Source organism: Euleptes europaea, chromosome 7 (genome assembly GCF_029931775.1).
Source record: "Euleptes europaea isolate rEulEur1 chromosome 7, rEulEur1.hap1, whole genome shotgun sequence".
Taxonomy (NCBI): domain Eukaryota; kingdom Metazoa; phylum Chordata; class Lepidosauria; order Squamata; family Sphaerodactylidae; genus Euleptes; species Euleptes europaea.
In genome coordinates, this window is record NC_079318.1 from 35,988,828 (window position 1) to 36,009,938 (window position 21,111).

Sequence of the window (21,111 nt, forward strand, 5' to 3'; positions counted from 1 at the left end):
ATAAACAATGTCAGAAGTTGGAAGGGTTGGTCGGAGACAGAAATGGAGTGCTTCAGCGAGCAGAGTTTCCTTTGATATGGGGTCTGCAAACTGCAGCTTTCGAGCCGCATATGGCTCTTTGGCCCGTTGAGTGCGGCTCTCCGAACTTGGTTCGGAGTCCCTGCTCTCGCGCCCGCTAGCGCCGGCAGCCGGGCTGCGGAGCTGGCGCGCCTGAGAGAGAGAGCGAGTGCTAGAGAGCAGGCGAGCGGGCGCGCTGTCTCTCCCCCCCCCCCCTTGCCGTGGAGAATGGCCGGGTCCCCCTTTCCCTTGCCCTCAATGGTTGGGAGGCTAAAGCCTTCCCTCCCCTCTAGCCGCGCGATTGCTGGGCAGGCGGCTTGGCTGTTCCTGCCCCCCCCAGCCCACCTATCAGCTGTTGGGCCCGGCGGGCTTCCTTTGGTAGACCTGGCCTCCGGCTGAGTCCCATTGGGAGGCCATGTCTACCCACTGGCTTTCTGGACTCCGAGGAGGGGAAAAAGTCCCCCTTCAGAGGCCAGGTCTACCAATTGGCTTCTATGGGCCTCCGGAGGCCAGGTCTACTGCCAAGAAAGCCAATGGGTAGACCTGGCCTCCCAATGGGAGTCAGCCGGAGGCCAGGTCTACAAATAGGCTTTTATGGCGGTAGACCAGGACTCCGGACGGGGAAGAAGAAATGGCAGGGACTTACAATTTAATTTTTATCAATAAATAAGATCACTATTAAGTATGATATCAAGTTTTATTCAGTGTACCTATAGTTTAATTAAGACTTAAAACTTTAAAGTTTTTTAAGTTAATAAACAGTGTACCTACCTATATAGTTTAAGTTTAAGAAATTTGGCTCTCAAAAGAAATCTCAATCGTTGTACTGTTGATATTTGGCTCTTTTGACTAATGAGTTTGCCAACCCCTGATATAGGGCTGAGCCTCCGGCAGGCGGCTTGCTCACCTGTTCTGAGGATCTCAGTGCTGCAGTGTATTGTAATAAACATATGCCTTTATTCAAGCTTTGGCTTCTCCCTGGAAAACTTTGAACCTTTAAGGCTTTGCCAGTCTCCACCCACATCTGAGATCTCTATGTTGCGACTTGTTTTCCAGCTTCGTAATGTGCCAGCTGGCTGTCGCAGTGCTAATGTCTTGCGTTGCCTGCTTCGTTAGGGACGCACACAAGGGCTGGCTCTCCCTGCTGTTCTTGCTACAGGGCAGCAGGGGGCTGTAGAAGTGCGGCTAGGGATTGAATGCCTCTTATCAAGCCACGGTAGGCTTCAGCTTCGATGCGTGTTGTTGGCTTGGCACACTGGAATGGCTTACAGGAGGGCACATTTGTAACAAATCCATTTTATATTGTTGTCCATTCCTGATTCCTTTTCCTGAGGAGACTACCACATGTTTGTTGCCACGAGCATTATTCCCCCCCTTTTATGGCATTAAATGGAAGGAGAGTGAGCATTTTGAGAAGGCGTAGATTTAAATTTGAAGGCATTGTTGATTCTAGAGAGGAAATTCAGGGGGCCTCGAGGAGGTACGCAGTGAAACTTTTTAAAAACTTTGCAAGCGATGATGGCGATGCATAATAATTTACATCTTTGGAAACTTCTTAGAGCGGCTTGCTTATCTGGACCAACAGCAAACCTGTAGATGAGCATGGATTTAAGCACAACTGTCCTCAAATCTACTTCAGGAAACTGTCCAAAGATCCCTGCCAGTTGTGAAAATGCTTGCTCTGAGGCAGGGTGGTGTCCTATAAGTCACAGCTTTATCTTCTCACTGTTTAGCAGCTGCACAGGAAATGCATTGCACACAAATTTCTGTAATCTTTAACCAGAATTTAGATTTAAATTAGGCCTGCCTCTGAAACCAAGGCCACAGTTGTGCTAGCAATGCTGATTTTGCTGGAGCTTTGGCACCATAGGATGAAGGAACTCAATCAAATGCTTTGTGATGGAACAGCGCTGAATGAACTAGTGCTTGATTCTCCTCTGTTCTCTTTTGTGAATGTATAGGGGTCTGCATGAAGGATTGTAGATTAATCACAGGGATCAGTGGTTTTCCTTTATATACAGGAGGTAGAGGAAGCATTTTTACCATGAAACAAACATGTCCTTTAATTCTTTCTTTGTTGTGCACCAACCATCATGTGGGCTTGACAGCATGAGCAGTAGGTAATCTGGAGATAAAATCATAGTTAATTGGCTATTCCCAGAACTGATTAGATTAAGCTACTTGGAGAGGGTAGGTATCCTGGGCCACTTTAAAAAAAAAAAAAAAAAAGATTGAAACACAGTATAGAGACCTGCCATCTCTATACTATTATGTGTGTTTAGAAGTATTAGCGAGTAGAGTTTATGCATGTGTATCTGGTAATGCTCTAGAACAGGGTGTAACACTATGGCTAAGAAAATGAAGATATGGAGGTTGCTGGTAGAAATCTCATCTGAAGTACAAACTTGGGCGAGCCTTTCTTTCTGCAGTTTATAAGGTTATATTTTTAAACAGATATTGCTACCTTGAGTCTGCTTGTATTGGAACTTTCCTTTGTAATGAGGGAAAATGGCAGTGCTGCTTGCTGCCGGCAGCGTTGGTTCATGAGAACGTGCCTCAGCGGGACACACAACACCAGGGCACTGGAACCCAAGATGGGTTCCTTGCTGTTTGATGCTGGGAAAGGTGTGAATAATGAGCAACGGGGCTACATGTCTGGCTGTGTGCCCGCGAGCTTCCTAGGCCTAAATTGCTTAATTCTCCAGATTGTAGACGGCTGTGTGTTAAGGTCACTGTGAAGGGGAATGGTGTCACAGATCAGGCGAAGGCCAGGGGAGGCTGATATTAAACTTCGGACTTGACTGGGGGTGGGAGGGGGACTGTCCTTTCTAGATGAGGATTACAAGTCGTTCCTCCCTGCCACTTCATGTCAGGCATTTCTTTCCCTGGGCAGCTCTGTTTATTAAATAGGCCTGTGTGCTGTAGCCATACATATCCCAGGCTCCTCCTGTTTGTACCTGATGCCAGGAGCACTGGCGCTGTGAGCTCGACATGACCGAGAATTAACTTTCAACAGTTAATCAAGAGCCCTGAGCTCAAAGCCTCATAGCTGCTGGACAGGGTTTTTTCCCCTCCTGGCAAAGTAACCTTTATGCCCAGTTGTCACAGGTTCAGGCCTCTTCAGAAACGCTTACTGGTAACTGTTTTTTCCATGATGCAAGCAGTTTGTGCTTATCGAGCTGGGTTATCAACCTTGCTGCTGCAGGACTGTGTATATGTTAGAGACATATGATCTAAAGGCAACAAAGCTCTGCTCAGACACACTCTGTGGAGTAGAAGCTTCTTTGTACAACATGCTGGATATGCTTGTGTGCTGAAAGTATGCAGTGTAGTCTTGGAAGGAGGACTCCTTGTGCTTGAATTTAACCGTCTCTTGCACACTGTTTTGTACTTTCTCCACCTGATGACTAAGGACTGTGAGTTAACCTTCAGCACTGGTTTGGGTACACTGAAACACTTGTATGGCAGTCAGTTAAGACTGTAGCATTTGAGGTTTGCTCTTGTGTACGTAGAGTAATATGTGTAGGACTGAGATAGATGTACCCCACATCCTTTAGACTTCCTTCTAATTCACCAGCTAGATGTTTATGGCCCTGCTCATGTCTTCTGTTGGCTGAATCCCAGAACCTTAAGGCTCTGATAATATGGATTCCCCTACAACTGTAATGGCCTGGCCGAACATTTCCCGACAATGGAAACCCATTATCATTTTGTAGGTGACAATCATGGGGGAAGCAAAACATAGAGCCTTGCCTATAAACCTACAAGGTATCAAAAATATAAAGGCAAAAATAACAGGAAGGAAGAGAGGGGAAAGTGTCTGTGCATTACTACAGCTCAGCCCAGTGGCACAATGCTGTGTTCTTAATATGTGTAGAGGTGGACTTTGGGATGGGAGGGTGGAGTGGCAGACTTGACAGCTTTCTCCCCCCGCCCCCGGGGTGACAACATGAAGTGCCCTGAATTGAAAAACCAGGTGAGAACATGGTGGGGGGCATTGCTTTGAAGGAAGGGCATGTTCTTAGTGCTATTCGTTTCCTTTATTTTTGCATTGGGTTAGATGGGTGATGCACAGGTGCTATCCCACAGGTGCCTGCTAGATTTGCACAGTCACATGGCTCTGTAAACTGCAGCTAGTTGAGGGAGTATGTTTTCCCAGTGTCAAAAGCGCTGTGCTACGAGTGGTTCAGTGGTAGAGCATCTGCTTGGCATGCAGAAGGTCCCAGGTTCAATCCCCGGCATCTCCAGTTAAAGGGACTAGTCACTAGGCAAGTAGGTGATGTGAAGGAACCCTGCCTGAGACCCTGGAGAGCTGCTGCTGGTCTGAGTAGACAATACTGACTTAGCTGGACCAAGGGTCTGATTCAGTAGAAGGCAGCTTCATGTGTTCATGTGTACAAGTACTTGAGAAACTGTGATAATCCACTCTGCTGAAACATTTCGTTAGGAAAAGGGAATGTCTAGTTAGTGCAAGAAGTAGTTGCCTGAAGAAATCATCCAGAAAGGCCTTAAATATTGTCTGTGAGAATTGTGCTGGGTTATATGAGCTCAGGTATTTGGCTGGATGGTTGTGGTTTGATAAACGGGTTTCTGAACTGAAGACTTCAGGCACTTCATTTTGCTTCCATTATTTTTGGAGTAACACTTGCTGCCTGCTCTGCAACTACAAATGTGAAGGCCAGGGGAAAAAAACCTAGAATTTTTCCAGTGGAAAAAACTGCAAAATCTTGGAGCACTGACATTTCTGTAGATTTTTTTTCCATTAGGGATGCGTGAAATGCTTTTTGGTGGTGGTGGTAAGTGCCATCAAGTCACAGCCAACTTATGGTGACCCTGAAGCAAGAGACGTCAAGAGGTGGTCTGCCATTTTCTACCTCTGCGTAGCGACCCTGGAATTCTTTAGTGGTCTCCCATCCAAATGCTAACCAGGTCCAACCCTGCTTTGCTTCTGAGATCTGATAACGTCAGGCTAGCCTGGGCCATCAAGGTCAGGGCTTATTAAAATATGCCAAGAAATACAACTTTATACACTAACTACATTATAAAATTATGCATTTTATGTTAACAGTGTGGAAGAACAGGATGGTCTCCAATTGGTAAAAGTTTCAGACAAGGATGTATTTTATCTCCCTGTCTCTTCAATCTTATATGCAGAACATATCATAAGGAAAGCTGGATAAGATTAGATGAAGGTGGAGTAAAAATTGGGGGAAGGAACATTAACAATTTGAGATATGCAGATGATGCCACATTACTGGCAGAAAATAGGGAAGACTTGAAATGACTGCTGCTGAAGGTTAGAGCAGAAAGTGCCAAAGCAGGATTACATCTGAACATCAAGAAGACAAAAAGTAACAACTGCTGGGGATTTGCACAACTTTGACAATGAAGAAACTGAAATTGTTAAAGGTTTTCTGTTCCTTGGCTTCATCATCAACCAAAAGGAAGACTGCAACCAAGAAATCAGAAAGAGATTGAGATTGGGAAGGACAGTGATGAAGGAGCTATAGAAAAGCTTCTTGAGTGTAAGGATGTGTCGCTGGCCCCCAAGATCAAGTTAATTCATGCCATATTATTCCACATTACTGTGTAGGGGTGTGAAAGTTGGACAATGAAGAAAGCTGACAGGAAGAAAGTTGATTCATTTGAAATGTGGTGTTGGAGGAGAGTTTTTATGGATACCGTGGACAGCCAAAAAGACAAATCAGTGGTTTCTAGATCAAATCAAGCCCCAACTCTCCCTAGAAGCTAAAATGACTAAAGTGAGGATATGGTACTTTAGTCACATTATGAGAAGACAAGAGTCCCTGGAAAAGATGAAAACGCTAGGAGAAATTGAAGGCAGCTGGAAAAGAGGAAGACCCGAGATGGGTTGACCCTCAGGTTGCAAGACCTGAGCCAAGGCTGTTAACAATAGGACATTTTTGAGGTTATTAATTTATAGGGTCACCATGATTCAGAAGCGACTTGATGGCACTTAACACAAACACGTTAATGGAACACTGACTTTAGATTTGATAGGAAAGTATTGTATATATTTCAACCCCCACCCCCAAATTTCTGTTTTTCTGAAAACCTTAAAAGTGTTTCCCCCCCCCCACCTTCCCCCATAGCTTCAATACTTCTGGAAGTTTTACATCTCTATCTGCAACTGCTTTGGCTTCTGGGGTTAATATTCACTTTAGTTTGAGTATTGCAAATGCAAACAGAATCTAGCTGGTTAACATTCAGACAAGGCAAATGCTAAGCCTTTCTTCCCTCCCCCTCCCCGCTGCCCCTGGTTTGAGCTTTAAGTGCCTTTTAACTGAGCTAATGCATTTATTGACAATATTGTTTGGATGAGCTTGGCCTGGGAGATAATAAGGAGGTATGCAGGTAGAAGGGGCTTTAAGTGCAGAGTCATTAGCCCGCACGCTTAAGGTCTGGCTTCTATCCTACCTTGAAACACTTTAAGGATGACAATACTGGAGGTCACAGAAGAAAACAAGTTAATAATTTGTATCCCCCCCCCCTGCATCCCCGATCTTATTTTGCAGTTATCCAATTTGAGGAAGTCTACAGTCGCAGTTACTGCAGGTCAATTGAGACCATGGTGGATATTTTCCAGGAATACCCCGACGAGGTGGAGTACATCTTCAAGCCATCCTGTGTGCCCCTGATGAGATGTGCGGGGTGCTGCAATGATGAAGCGCTGGAGTGTGTACCCTTAGAGGTGCATAATGTCACCATGGAGGTGAGGCTGTGGGACAGAGCGAAGAGGCTATGTTTCGTTTCCTTGGGAATAGCTGAAGGTTAATACCAGGATTAACTGATGGTTGGGGGAGGGAGAGAGAAGAACTCTCCTGGGAAGGAGTTTCAGAGGCCTAATGGTGACCCCTGAATGACTACCCTGTGCCGAAGAGGGAGTAAACTGTGACCCTCACCTTCTTCTGGTGTGACCAGTGTCACACTCGCTTAGGAAGTAGTGCCAAGGAGGCAGAAAGGAGTTTGTCTTGCTCTCTACTGCTGCTGGGAAACTCACAGTTGAGGGGAAAAAATCCTCGCAGGGGTTGTGCTGTGTTCATCCCTTCTGAGTAAGAAGTAGCACTTCGTACACTCATTCTGCATTGGCTGCCTAGTTGGTTTAGAAGCCGGGCATGAAGTGCTGCGTTGAGGTTGGCTGCTGGGTACTCCTCCCACCTGGGAACTGGAGACTGCCCCAGAGGTAGGGTTGCCAACCTCCAGGTGTTAGCTGGAGATCTCCTGCTATTACAACTGGTTTCCAGCTGACAGAGATCAGTTCACCTGGAGAAAATGGCCGCTTTGGCCATTGGACTCTATGACATTGAAGTCCCTTCCCTTCCCAAACCCCACCCTCCTCAGGCTCCACTCCAAAAACCTCCCGCCGATTGCAAAGAGGGACCTGGCAACCCTACCCAGAGGCCCTGCAACAGCATCTCATTTTCTGGGGCCTGACTCGATGAGTTTTATTGCCTGTTGTCTCCAGCTGGTTGTCTCCAGCTTCTAGATGACTGAGAATTATTCTGCCGAAGCAAGGTTAAGAAGTTAGCCATTCCTGACCTAACATTGTAGGGTGGTGATGTGATAAGATAATTCCCCCGTGCCGGAGGAACTGACTATGATTTGCGCCGATTGGGCTGCTATGGATATTCTGTTTAAAGCAGGGATGTCAAACATAAGGCCTGAGGGCCGGATCCGGCCCCATGAGAGCTCGTATCCGGCCCGTGAGCCAGCCAAGGCAGCCCCCCCCCCTCAGTCTGGGCTGGCAAGGCTTGACCCAGCCTGACTAAGTGACATTTATGTAATATCCGGCCCTCTTAACAATTGAGTTTAACACCACTGGTTTAAAGTCGGCCTGTTAGTTAACAGACTGAGAGAATGTGGTGCTGGTTCTCTCATCTGTCTGGTGAGCTGTATTTTGGAAAACTTCCACAGCGCTCTTCCTCCTCTGTCACTCTTGCTTGGGTTTCTGCATCTTGCAACACAATCTTCTGATGCAGCAGACTGTGGTGAGCAAGAGGAAGTCCCTCGTGAACGATCTCCTGGCCAAGTCAGACTTGGCTGGCCAAGCTACAGTTCTTGACTCCTTAGGTACAGTGGCCCTGCAGGGGTAGGAAGAGTAGTGATGCAGGGTTGAGTGGAAGAGCTTCCTCTCTTTGTGTAGAATTTAATCACCCAGAAAGGCAGTGGGTGGAAATAATACCTGGGGCCCAGCAAACTGAAGACTCCCCCTTTCCACATACAGCATCGCAGGTGCAACCCCGCTCGACGAACATCATGTCTACTCCTTCTCCCTACCTTTGGAAAAGCTTCTTAATCCTGACTCACACCAAGACTGCTCTTCCATGCCAGAAATAACTGCTGGCACCCTGTCCAGATGTCTCCACCCCATTCCATTTCCAGGCCTCTCAAAAGCCGTGGCTTAGTCCCAGGGCCACAAATGGCTGCACTTGATTCCAAGGAAGCCAGTTCTACTAATGACCGTGGTGTAGCCCTGAGCTGTGCATTAAACTTGCATTACTGTTGTCCATCCGTTCTACAAGTGCCATCTCAGTGTGGTGTTTCACATAATAAAGTGAAAAACACTTTATTATGTGAAAAACACACTAAGCAAATAACTGGGAAAAGAGACCAGGAAACCATATACTGTGTAAATAGGATCTATAAATGTGGGGCCCATTGGGGAACAGGTTGTTGTACTTAAGTTGCATTGCAGAGTTGAAGCTTCTGGGCTGGCTAATTTTAAGTTTGGTGGTGGGAAAGTGCCGTCAAGTCACGGCTGACTTACAGCGACCCCAGAGTGTAGCTAATCAATATTTCTGTACTTGCATTTGGGGGGTTTTTTTAGTCTAAACTACATTGATGTGCATGCTATTCACCATATTCCTTTTTTCCCTTTCAATTCCCCCCTTTAGGTTATGAGACTTAAACCCTTTCAGAGTCAGCACATAAACCTGATGAGCTTCCAACACCACAGTAAATGTGGCTGCAGGTGAGGATGAAGAACTTTCCCAGCTGTTCTTGGAATATGCCTGGTCTTACTGATAACTGTGACTGTATGCATCTAGTGCTGATTAAAAAATAATTCTGATGGCCTTGGTGTAGGGGGTGCAGTGCTTGAGAGCTGCTGGCCTGTCCAAAGGAGCGAGTTATGTCAGTAGCAGTAAGATTTTAGTGGAATGGTTGGGGAATGTCTATAAACTGTTGGCTGTGGTGATCCAGATTTAGAATCCCTCAAATACAATAGCAAACAGCTAGTTGGAAAATGCTCTGGAGGACCAGGAAGGAAGAAAGGCCTGCTGTTTTTGTTTGTTCAGACTTGGAATTCATAATACAGGCAAAGTAGCTGAGCAATGGGTCTACTTACTGGTTTCTAGTAAAGGGGGGATAATCTGGTGATGGGTGGGTTAGGGGTATGTGTGTGTACCTTGCCAGCACTCTCCTGATCTTGCTTTTGTTCCCTCTTGTAGACCAAAGAAAGAAACAAGAAAAAAACAAGAAAGGTAAGTGACTTGGCTTATTTTTTCCCTATGGTGTTGGTGATTCCCCTTTCCTTCCTTCCTTCCTTCAAAAGAAACAAGCTGTTTTTTTGTCCCCCCCCAAACCCCCCCCAAGTGGTCATCTTAAAAAGCTATCCCTTTAATCTGTTCCTTGTAGACAAACACACAAATTCACTGCCTTAATGGCTGTTGCTGTGTTCCTGCCCCTCACTACGTCGAAATCACTTGCTGATCGAAAGTTGCAAGGAAATAATGGAATTCCACTCCTCCTCCTCCTCCTCCTCCTCCCCCTTCCTTGGGAATGGATCCTAGGTGAAAGTTTCCTTCTGCACGCAATCATTACTCCGAACACTGGGAATCATTGCTGTTTTCTTTCTTGCTGCTTGGGTGAAAATTTGCTGACTTACTCCCACCAGCTTGCCTGGATTTCCAACACTAAGACTAAGCATGTGAGCTTTGCTCAGAGCACGGGAGCCCTGCCAACCAGGGGTAAAAGCTGAAAGCAGATGCCTGATTAGGGCATGGGCAGTGATCTGTATGTGAATAAACTTTGCATACCAGCTCTGGAGGAGGGTGGATAAAGTGAAGCGAGTCAAGCTAACATGAGCAGAAGGTGGGTTACCTCATGGGAAGGAGTCTGAAAGGGGAATCTGCTTTCAGCCTTCTGTAGACCAAGGCAAACTTGAAAGGGAACCCCCCCCCCCCCCACAGAATCCTTCCATCTGCAGGACCATACCAAAGATGAGCAAATCCCGTCTCCTGGTTCAGAAACACAACTTTGCTGCCACCCCTCTTGTGGTTGCAAGTAGGACACTTTCCGTTCTGCAGTTTGGTGTGGAAGCCATGAAAATAGAAGAAAGGGGCCAATTTCCAATGTTAAATCCACCCCCTTCATTTTGTGTAGCCATCAAGGAGACAACCTCAGGAAGCTTGGCTTGTTCTCTCTGGAATGTGTGCACTTGTTAATTGACTGTATGGCTTCATGGTTCAAAGGTGTGTGAATGCTGGGGCCAAATGAACACTGTTGTTAATGGGGTGTAGCCAAAGCCCCCTCTTCCGTTTGCTGTAATTTACGCTCTTCACCTTTGGCTGAACTTCAGGTGGCTTTGCATTGCCCTGCGGATCTTGCAATTACTTGTGGCATGCTAGTTTGGGTTGCGCTGCAGATTGTTCTGGTGCTTGATGCCTTCTTTTGTATGCCTCTGGATATGTGGAAGTTGAAAGTTGTGGAAGGGTTCTTGGAAGTAAATACGGCTTTCTCTGTCCCTCTTCCCCGCTTGTAATTCTTGCTGTGTTCTTGAGATGCTTACTCTGCTTAGTTAGAGGAACTGGTGCCAACAAGCAGATTTGCACATGGCCCTGGACACATCCCGTCTGCTTCCATTGGGAGCTGCCTTATTACAGTGTCGCTATCCCTCCCACTCAGGGTGGGTTGCTTCCAGGAAGGAAAGAGGCAGATCTGGGAGATTAGCCCCCCCTCAAAGCACTTTTGGCACAAGAGTTCCATTGCTTGGTGTTCATTTTCTGCTTTGGTCCTCTGCCCATGTAGGCTCCAAGATAGCATCCATGTTAACATGCATGTGGGTATTGGGTGGAAGGCTGAGGTTGATCATTCTTGTCCACACATCAGAAGCAACACATAATTCTTCAGGGGAAGAAAAATGAAAAATCAGTAAACCTATTGGCTGTACTATCTTTGCAGTGGGAAAGTAGTCACAAACTGATTCACTGACAAACTAAAGGACTTTCTTCTTGTAAGGACTGCCATCCTAGGCTTTTCTTCTTTCCTTGATACCTCATCAAGCAGAAAGTTGTCACTTGACAAGTCTGTATTTCCACCTGGGGCTGGAGCGGCTAGAGGCTGGGCAGTGAATTATTGGCGTTGCAAACCCTCTTCTTGCACCGTTGTTCACCTGCTGAATTCCTTCGGTGTGCCTGTGTGCAGCAGCCCCACTAGCAAGGACAGCCCTAGCAGAATAACCAACTGGTTAGGTTGAGACGAGCCATAATAGCTTAGTCTCTAGAGTGGGGCCCATGAGGCTGTACTCGTCTTCATACTGTAGGACACTTCTCCTTCCGCTCGCTGCTGACAGCTGGATTGTGCCCGCTTCCATATTGCCACTGTGGCATTCTGGGTCTTCAAAACAGAACGTTGGCACAGTGATCTCCCAGAGCAGCGGTTCTGCTTGGCTTTATCAGGGCATCGGGTACTGGCTTACCTGCATTATCTCTGCCAGCTGATGATGCACTGAATCTGGGTGTTGGTAACTTCTAGGTCTCTTGTTGGCAAGCCCATCGTCTTTAAGGGGAGAAGAAGTTTCTCCTTTCTGGAACAACAAGTGGATTGTTATGTAGTTTGAGGCTGCCTTTAAGTGGAGGGGAAGTTGCAGTCCAATATCGTGTTCTGGCTTTGCAACCAATCGTATGAGCAGGCTAGCGTACAGGGAATGGCAATACATACATCCACCCAAAGACTCTCCAGCCTTCTGTTCTTTATGTGCTTCCCCTTCTCCCAAGGGCACATGGCTGTATCTTATCCCCGTCTCTGTTTCCTTCCCTTCTCCGCTTTCCTTTCTGCTTTTTTTGTTTTGTTTTTCTTCCAGAAAATCAAAGCGAGGAAGGGGGAAGGGTCAAAAGAGAAAGCGCAAGAGAGGCCGGTATAAACCACAAAACTTGTACGTTTGCATCATGTGCTTGTAGAACTCTGCGCTTTCCCCATTTCTACCTACCTGCCCCCAATCAAAACGCTTGCAATACACTTAAATTTCACGTATCTCTCCATATCACTCATGCAGTATTTCACTGGTGGTGCAAACGTAGCCTTGACACATGGGAAGTAAAACCATAAAAGAGTAGTGATCTTTAAAAAAAAAATCTTGCTTGGGAATTATTGTTTTTCTTAAGGTACAACATGACAAGAAAGGCAGGCAGGCTTATGCTGTTGCACCTTGCAATGCGCCTGTGTGATTTCCCCTCCCCTTCCCATTTTCCTCAGCTTTCTTTTAAAGCTTAATCAGTGTTTAGGAGGCTGGCAATGGGGCTTGGTGTTTGCTGTTCATGCATGTATGTGCATTGTGTGTGTTTGTGTGTTGATCAGAAGGTAACGAAGGAGCTAGAGTCCACTGGGAAATGTGTGAGGACATCACTGTTGTACTTTGGTGGCTTTTCTTTCTTCCTTTCTCTGCTCTCCCACTAATTCACAAAATCCTGCATTGCCGATAAGCTTGAGTAGCAGGTTAGGAGCAGGAGAGGGGTTTGAAGAGCAGCTGTTTTGATTCAGTTCAGAAGGCGAAAAGCAACTGACCTTGGCTGGGTTCAGGAGCTTGCGCGTCCCTCTGTACTTCTGATGCCCCAGCTAACGCTGGAAGCACTTTCTGTCTAAGGAGATGCCCTGGATATTTAACATTATGGCTGCTGACTTGAGGTCCTCTAATAATATAATGAGGATCTCGCAACTTCTTCTGCTAATTCGGCTAATGCAGGACTTGTGGGGTATGTAGTTGCAGAGAACCTGTTTCTGTCTCTTTAAAGCTATCGCAAGTAAGTTTTGGAACACCTTTGGGAGTTTCCACCGTCCAGCAGTGTTCTGAATCAGCAATGCTGGGTGTGTGTGTGGGGGGGTGGGCCAAGGATTGTTTCAATGTGTAGGGTGTTGCATGTGTAATTCCTTCCCGCTAAAGCGCTGTAGCTTAGACCTCTTTCCTTTTGCCTTTTGCAGTCACTGTGAGCCTTGCTCAGAAAGGAGAAAGCACTTGTTTGTACAAGATCCCCAGACCTGTAAATGTTCCTGCAAATTCACAGACTCACGTTGCAAGTCGAGGCAGCTTGAGTTAAACGAACGCACTTGCAGGTTTGTGTCCGGAGAATGAAAGAGAAAAATACACACATATGCACATAGACTGAAGGAGAGAGCAAGAGAGTTTGCTTTTTTGCTCGCTTCTGTTGCCGTGTTCCGTGGCTTCCTTCCTTCTGCTTGACAAAGATGGGGGGCGGGGGTCAGAAGGAACAGGGTAGCGCTGACTGTCTAAAGTGGCAAGCTTATTGTATGTTGTATAGTTGGGCTGGGCCGATCACAGGCAGCATGGTGTTAATGTAGCAGTACTCCTTAGGGAACAGGGTTGGTCCTTCCGTGCTGCTAGGAAAAGGACTCCAGGCCTTTTACGCAATTCCGTATGCAAGCCCAACAGTTGGTTTAGTTGTGCAAATCGCTTGCATAGAAATCAGAATCCTGTTATCCTCTGCCTTCTGCTTTAAGCTTCCAATATAAAAGGATAACTCAGCTGTACTAGACTACTCTCAACTCCCCGAAAATTCTAGAGAGGATTCTTAGTAGAACGAGCCTGCGTAGGACCCCACCGTGACATCTGGACGGGCTGTCTGTCTTTTAGCATAGATTGTGCGGCCAGCCCCTTCCTCCTTTTATTCCAACTTTGCATTTCACTCATCCAATTGTATTCAGTGTTCAGGCATGTGGGAAAAAAAGGTGAAAACTCACCAAAGTTTCTGGATGTTATATTACTTCAAGGTCTGGCTGCATGTGTGTGGAACATCCTTTCTTCATCTGTCGCATGGCCACAGATGTTGGCCCACCATTCACAAAGACTCCAGTGCTTTCTGCCATTATACATCAAACATATTGGTTATATTTGGAACACAAGCACTCAGGGGAGGGCTGTGGCTCAGTGGTAGAGCATCTGCTTAGCATGCAGAAGGTCCCAGGTTCAATCCCCAGCATCTCTAGTTAAAGGGACTAGGCAAGTAGGTGATGTGAAAAACCCTGGAGAGCCGCTGCCGGTCTGAGTAGACAATACTGACTTTGATGGACCAAGGGTCTGATTCAGTATAAGGTAGCTTCTTGTGTTTGTGTATATGAAAATGGGGTACCTTGTAGACAAGGCTAGGTGGGCAGGAGTCCATCCACTTCTCTAAAAACTGTATGTGGGTCTACAGGGCCCCAGTGCAATAAAGCTTGCTCACATCTGTTCAGCCTGAAGATGTCAGGCGTTTTCCTACCACAGCCCAGGAAACCCAGTTTCCTGCCACTGGAAGAGTTTGGGAAACTGTCCTGTGTGCCGAGGAATCTTGGTGTGCGTGGTTGTAACCTGAGTGTAAACGCCTGGTGCCGCAGAAAGAGATCCAGCTCTTCTTGAGTTACAGTTCACCCTGCAGAAGTAGTCCCTGGAGTGAAACCAAACAACTCCCTGCCCTTGACCTTTTAGAGTTCTCTTGAACTGGCTCAGTCTTTCTTGCAGAAAGCATAAGGCTTAGACGGTTAAGAGAAATTCTCTAGGACCGAGAATTTACTCCGGGTGATAGTATCTCCCCGGACACATCAGTCTTTGAGGAGTGCATTGGGTGGGAGGGTGTGTTGTGGGTTGGCAAATTCATAGCTGTATCAGGATTGAAAAGCCACTTTGAATGAACTTTATTCCTGTCACTCCTGTGAAGTTATGAAATGTGGATTTTAAATGGGCACAGTCAATTCTTTCTCCTGCTTCTGCTACAAACTGTTGCTGTTGCTGCTGTGTTCAGGCACTAACTTCTGCCTTTTGGCAATCACTGGAATGAGAAACGTTTCCCTTTTTTAAATTTTCTCTGCCTGCATGAGACACTCATGGCTTTGTTTGGCTGCACCTCAACATGTTCAAAAGTAGAGTAATGAGATTGGGCATTGAAAGGTGTGTGCGTGTTTCTGTGCATGTCAGGTTCATGTGTACGTAGATGAATGTGTGCAAGAACATGGTATGATGGCTTTAAGGGGAAAGTGATGGTTTCATGTCTGTTTTCCTAATACAGCAGGAAGCTTAAGGGAAATGTGGATGTTGTTCTCTTCTCCCTAAGACTAATCTTAGTCACTCCTTCATCCATTTTTGCGTGGACTGTGTGTAAAAATCACGAGTGCCTCATTCAGGTTGACTGGTCTTGACTTTTTTTTTTTTTGGTTCTACTGTCACCCTTTTTACCAGCCAGTGCCCTCAGAGAATACTGCAACCCACCTTTCCCGCAGAAAAAAACCATAACTTCTCTTTTCCTTCCCCTTCCCCTCTCTTTCACAGATGTGAAAAACCAAGACGGTGAGCAGCAGAGAAGAAAGGGGCAGGGGAGGGTGGACAGCCTTGGTTCTGGAGCCTGAATTCTCACCTGGTCAAAAACACTATCCAAATGGACACTAAAATGAAGGATCAGTAGAGCACAGCACTTTTGAGTACAGACGATGGACTCAGGAAGGAACATTCCCTGAAGACCCGCACAGGATTCACCTTTTGGTTTCGAACTACTTTGTTATACAAACTTTCCTTCTCATGCTGCTAAATAATAGAGCCAGGGAGACTAGAAGGGTATATGTTTTGGGACACCCATATTTACATGAATAATATATATGTGTGTGTGTATATATAGATATACATATATATTCTGACTCTTTTAAATCCTTGCTAACATTATTGATGTCTTCACTGGATATACTCAACTGCTGTGGACACGAGTGGGCTACCTGGGGCGTAAGAGCGACTAGGACTGGACTTCAGCCAGAGCGCTGCCTGTCTTCGTCATCCCTTGCTGATTTTTCTAGAACATACTGCTCCACCAGTGTCATTCCCTTTAGTTCTGTAAGGGGAGACATTTGTACCAGAGAGGAGGAAGCAGGGGATTCCAGAGATGGCACCTTGGAATGTTATGGGTCAAAGGTCAAGGAAGTGACTCAAGAAGCTGGGACCGAGGACTCCGCCGGCTCCCATCCCCCTCCTCCCTTAAATTCTTTGCTCCTGTTTGTATCACGACAGCCTGCTTTGCTGGGACATGAGAAACTGGTGTATGGTGGTTGTAGTTGTTTTTAAATTGACTTGCTTCAGGAACTCTGCCGTGGATATAAATTCTGGCCTTAATGATGGGAAGTGGCTGATGCAAGAACTTCTCAGCTTGAGGAAGCATCACTGGAATGTTCAATCTTCCGCCCTTGATGGCTACTTAAATAAAGGATGTATGGCTTGACAGTACATGGAAGAAAGGACGGGGACCGGTGCATAGACAGGCCATAGAACGGCACTGTCTGAAACCATCATGCGCAGGGCTGCCACTGAAGAGCATCCCAGATGCTTATGGAACATCTGAAAGGGATATTAATCAAAAGTATATATGTATAGTATAGTGGGTGTGAGTGAGTGACTTGTGTGTGGGGTATATATCTACACAATTTATAGAGGCAATTTTTTGTGTGCCTGTAATGAGTTCAGCATTGGCTACTGACCTTTTGGGCCTACTCACATATCTCTAGATGGGAGCTTATCTCTGATGTAAATTTATTGATATTCTCGAGTCATTGTAACCTGTGAATGTATTGAGAAGGCATGCTTTCCTGGAATTATCTGTTTCTAGAAAACATGTCACCACTACAACTGTGTGACAGTGTTGCCTGGTCCACCAAGAGCTTTGAAGAGTTCATCTGCAACATATGCTTATTGAATGAGATCTATGACATATGGATCTGACAGGCAAAAACTCATGCTTTGATCTCTGTTAACCTTAGTCTTTTAAAAACATCAGAGTCTGTAGAGAGATTTGGTTATTTACAATAAGTAAGCTCTCATCTGGACAGGCCCTCTACATAGGGGGAACCCATTTTAGAGTCTTAGGGAATAATGTCGAACATGTGCCAAGTGGAATTTTAGGCCTTAGTAAAAGTTTTCCTATTGGGTTGTTGAATATTCAGTGGTGTAAAGTTCCGAGGACGTTCATCTGATCTTGGCCACACTTCATAAGCGTAATGCAACCAAACATTCCTGAGAGAGCTGCTTCTGCACTAAAGGTTTTAGCAGATCGGTACTGGGAGCTTCTTTGAGGTTGGTACAGTTCCTGTATGGCTAGTATTTTAAGGCTTACTGAGTCCTGACAGTATCACCAGGTTCCCTTTAAATTAGAATCCAATTCCTGATTTGAAAAATCAGACCCAGCCATTAGCCATGATGAAATGTACTAATGTTTTATACATCGCCTGGAAGCCTGAGGACTGTATCCATAATCGCCCCAGCAAATCTATCTGTATTTGGCCCTCGACTGCATAAAAAGCCTTGGAACGCTAAAACGGGCAAGGACACCATTTTAACACTTGGGCAAGCCTAGTAACCACTTTGGCATGTGTCATTTGGCATAAGTGCTCTTGTGGGATGCTTAGTGCCTTGCAAGGTAAAGCACTTTGATGTATGTGGTGCCCCAAACCACTAGACATATCAAAAATTCCCAGAAGGGAGATGGTGGAATATGTCCCACAAGTGCCTGAAACTTGCTTGGGTTTTTTTTTGTTATGTTTCATTTGCTTTGCCATCAAATGAGTTGTCATAATGGGACCTCTCTGATGGTTTGGCAAGCACTTCTTTACAGTCTTATGGGCAGAATCCACTGGTAATGTATGGTGTGTGCAGTTTAGTTGGGGGCTGTGCTCTAGGGCAGTACCCTTGCATTTTGAGTTATCCCACAAAGGCAGATTTCCCATTTCCTGTTGGATTGTACCTGGCATCTGTGATGTTGTGGGAGGGGGGTGGATGCCACTGTGTGTAGGTGGTGCAGATGTGCGCTGTGCTTATATTTAAGGTTAGGAATGGTTTGTTCAATCCTTATGTAATGTCCCGGAAATAGGCCAGCAGACAATGTGCACTCACATAGACACCAATAACATTTTCGAGGTCCCAGACCAAAGATACGTGTACAACGGTAGGCTTGACTGTATGCACATATCTATCTGGTTGCCCAAAAGATGATCAGCGAAGTTAGCTTTGACAAGGCTGATCACCTTTGAGGGAGGCTGGACACTAGTTTTTCCTTTCCTCTTCAATAGAGGAAGGAGGATACCCCTGGATTCTGCTCCCACCTTACCACAAAGATGACTGGCACTATCCAGTCTGACAAAGTGTTTATCTGTTAAGCACTGCACACACCTCTCAAGCCAGTGTCAAGAGCTGCCTAGGCAGTGCTGAATTTGGCAGTCCACTGCTAGAAAATGTGTCACAGCCCCCCATTTTGTACACATGAAGGCAGGCTTCCCTTTTCTCTCACTGGACTTGGACATGTCTTTAGTTCTGGGTTTGGCTTTTTTAAAACAAGCTATACTTGGTCTTTGTCAAAATGCTGGCAAATTCTTGACTAGCGAAATACCAGCTTAAAATCAATTTGTAACCATGTGATCAACCACTATGAATTCCCCCTTCCGGCCAGTGGCAAATGTGTGCATTGTGGATGTGTGGGTGTGTGTATGGGCAACTGAAGTGTGTGTGTGTGTGTATATATATATATATATATAAATATATATTCATACTGTGAGAGCTGTCAGTGTTCTATATACTTGTTTAATATCCCTTTTTTAAAATTAGAAATTAAAAATAATTTAATTAAAAGTAGGGATTTTTCAGTATTCTTTGTTAATATTTAATTTCATTATTTATAAGCCGTACCTGTTTTTTTTGTACTGTTGTGTATAAAATTTTAACTCTCCTGCTCCACCCCATCTCTCCCCAATTGTTGGCAGAGTCAGTAGCATGTTATGATCAGTTATTTAATATCTCTCTAACATCCCCCTACACATTCCTTTTGAGACAAGAGTTAGGTATACATCTACATACTATATATATATTTGGCTATATGTATATGTATATATAAATATATATATTTATGTATATGTGTGATTTGGATTAAATACACTACGATTTTTATATATGTAAAAAAACCAAGGAATATAGAAAATTTTACACCCTGAATCTTTTTTAAAATTTTAATATTATCGTTTTATTTATTGGTGCTACTGTTTATCTGTAATAATTGCGGGGAAAAAGATATTAACATCACATTGTGTCTAGTGGATTTTTTCAAGATATTCCGTAGTACATATTTATTTTTAAACAAAAAATAACAAATATATCTTTAAAAAACGAAACACCGTCTATGACAGACAAAACTTCTTTTGTATTAAAGAATTTAATTCTGACATGGTTTTCCTTTTTTGGGGGGGTTCTTTTACGTATTTTTTGTGTTTTAAACTGATTTTGCTAAGCAGGTATGGATAGAATATGCAAATTAGAATATACAGTATGGGGTAAAGGGGTAAAGTTCAGAAGTAACCTTTTGGAATATGCCAAAGCTGTACCTAAAGTAAAATTAAAAAAACAAAAACAGACTGTGGCTGTAATGGACAGTGTGATCCCAGGGTGAGTGCTTTATCTTACTTATGTACCTATTTGGCCATTTATGCAATTCTGTTCCTTGCTCAATGCTGATTTTTTAAATCCGACCTTCAAAATGACTATTCACGGTCCCGATGCAAGAGGAGAAAGTCAAACAAATTCCAACCTCCACTCGCCTGCTCCTTCATTCCTTCATTTGCCTAGCCATTAGCAATAGTCGTTTGCATAGCTAAGCTGCTGCTGGGATTCTGCATGCTTCCTTCAGTGAATGCTTTGATGTGGGGGCGGAGGAAATACAAAAGGTCGTGTTAAAGGGGCTCTTAAGAAATGCGACGCAGGTATGTGCCGCCCTCGCAGTGATATCTGGAAAGACTGTTCAGCGTGAAGACATTAAAAAAATATGCGGGGCACTTCAGCTTGGAACACGCTGCTAATTACCAAGCATAAACGGCCTATATGTTGTCCTTTACACAGAGGCAAAAATTACACAGCAAGGCAATCGCCCTGTCTTGGCAAATCCAGCGATTCAAGAATCTTACCACTGTCTTTAAACGTCACTCATTTTATCACAATTTGCTGGTATTATGAGAGGCTATACGGTAGCAGATACTCTCAGCAGTGAGGTTCTCTTGATTCCTTTTGTACAACTATTTTTGGTAATGCTGTACTGAGTGTAGTGCTGCGGTAATGTGAAAAAGAACGTTCTTCACAAACTATCGTTTGTAGACCGCCCAAGGTGGCTTTGACCCTCTGGTCCACTGGCCGCAGGGCTGGCCTTGGTTGTTGATTTTGTCAAATCCTAAACCAACCATGGGTTGTTTAAGGTTTACATAATTCACTTCTATTTCACGTAGCCTCTCTGAGGGGAGTTGACGGCATGAGAGGCTTCTCTCTTTTCCTTTTTGGAGAGAGAAGATGGAGACGGAAAAGGACAAACCACAACTGCACCTGCTCTCAGCAGAGGTGATGTCAGCAGGTGTGTAGAAAAAGGGAATTCAGAAGGTCCGTTTGCTCACCTCTGTGTGAAAAGCCACACCTCCTAGCGTTCTGTCAGAGCCACAAGCACCCTGCCTGTATCTGGTCCCCTGTTAGCCATCACTGATTTCATCCAAAAAAATAACTTATAAATAGATATCTGTATTGGTCGTTTCACTCTCTGTTTCATGATTCTATCTCCTTTCAAGTGTAAATGTTTCTGTTACTGTAGCTGACACCTCAGACCTCTTGCCACTGCGTATATCCTTGTTTGCCGCTTACAACGTACAGAAATCCTCTAGCTTTCCAGTTTCCTCATATCTGCTTCTTGGAAATCTATTTCCAGTTGTGGACTCTCTTGTAGTAACAGCATGCTTTGTCATTTGACCACAGTCTTTCCTCACCACGGT

The 21,111-nt window shown here is 45.0% G+C and overlaps 1 protein-coding gene across 4 annotated transcripts in view; it reads left to right on the forward strand.

The window, feature by feature from the left end:
* Positions 1–16,300, forward strand: part of VEGFA (vascular endothelial growth factor A) — a 29,998-nt gene extending 13,698 nt beyond the window's left edge. Inside the window, exons 3-8 of one of the 4 annotated variants that reach the window (XM_056852850.1) lie at positions 6,594–6,790; positions 8,973–9,049; positions 9,528–9,560; positions 12,161–12,232; positions 13,276–13,407; positions 15,614–16,300. In XM_056852850.1, coding sequence (XP_056708828.1) covers positions 6,594–6,790; positions 8,973–9,049; positions 9,528–9,560; positions 12,161–12,232; positions 13,276–13,407; positions 15,614–15,635 — 533 coding nt within the window. In that variant the 3' untranslated portion in view covers positions 15,636–16,300. The remainder of the gene's footprint in view (positions 1–6,593; positions 6,791–8,972; positions 9,050–9,527; positions 9,561–12,160; positions 12,233–13,275; positions 13,408–15,613) is intronic. The other 3 variants (XM_056852851.1, XM_056852852.1, XM_056852853.1) reach the window with 3 other exon arrangements.
* Positions 16,301–21,111: the final 4,811 nt, after the last annotated feature.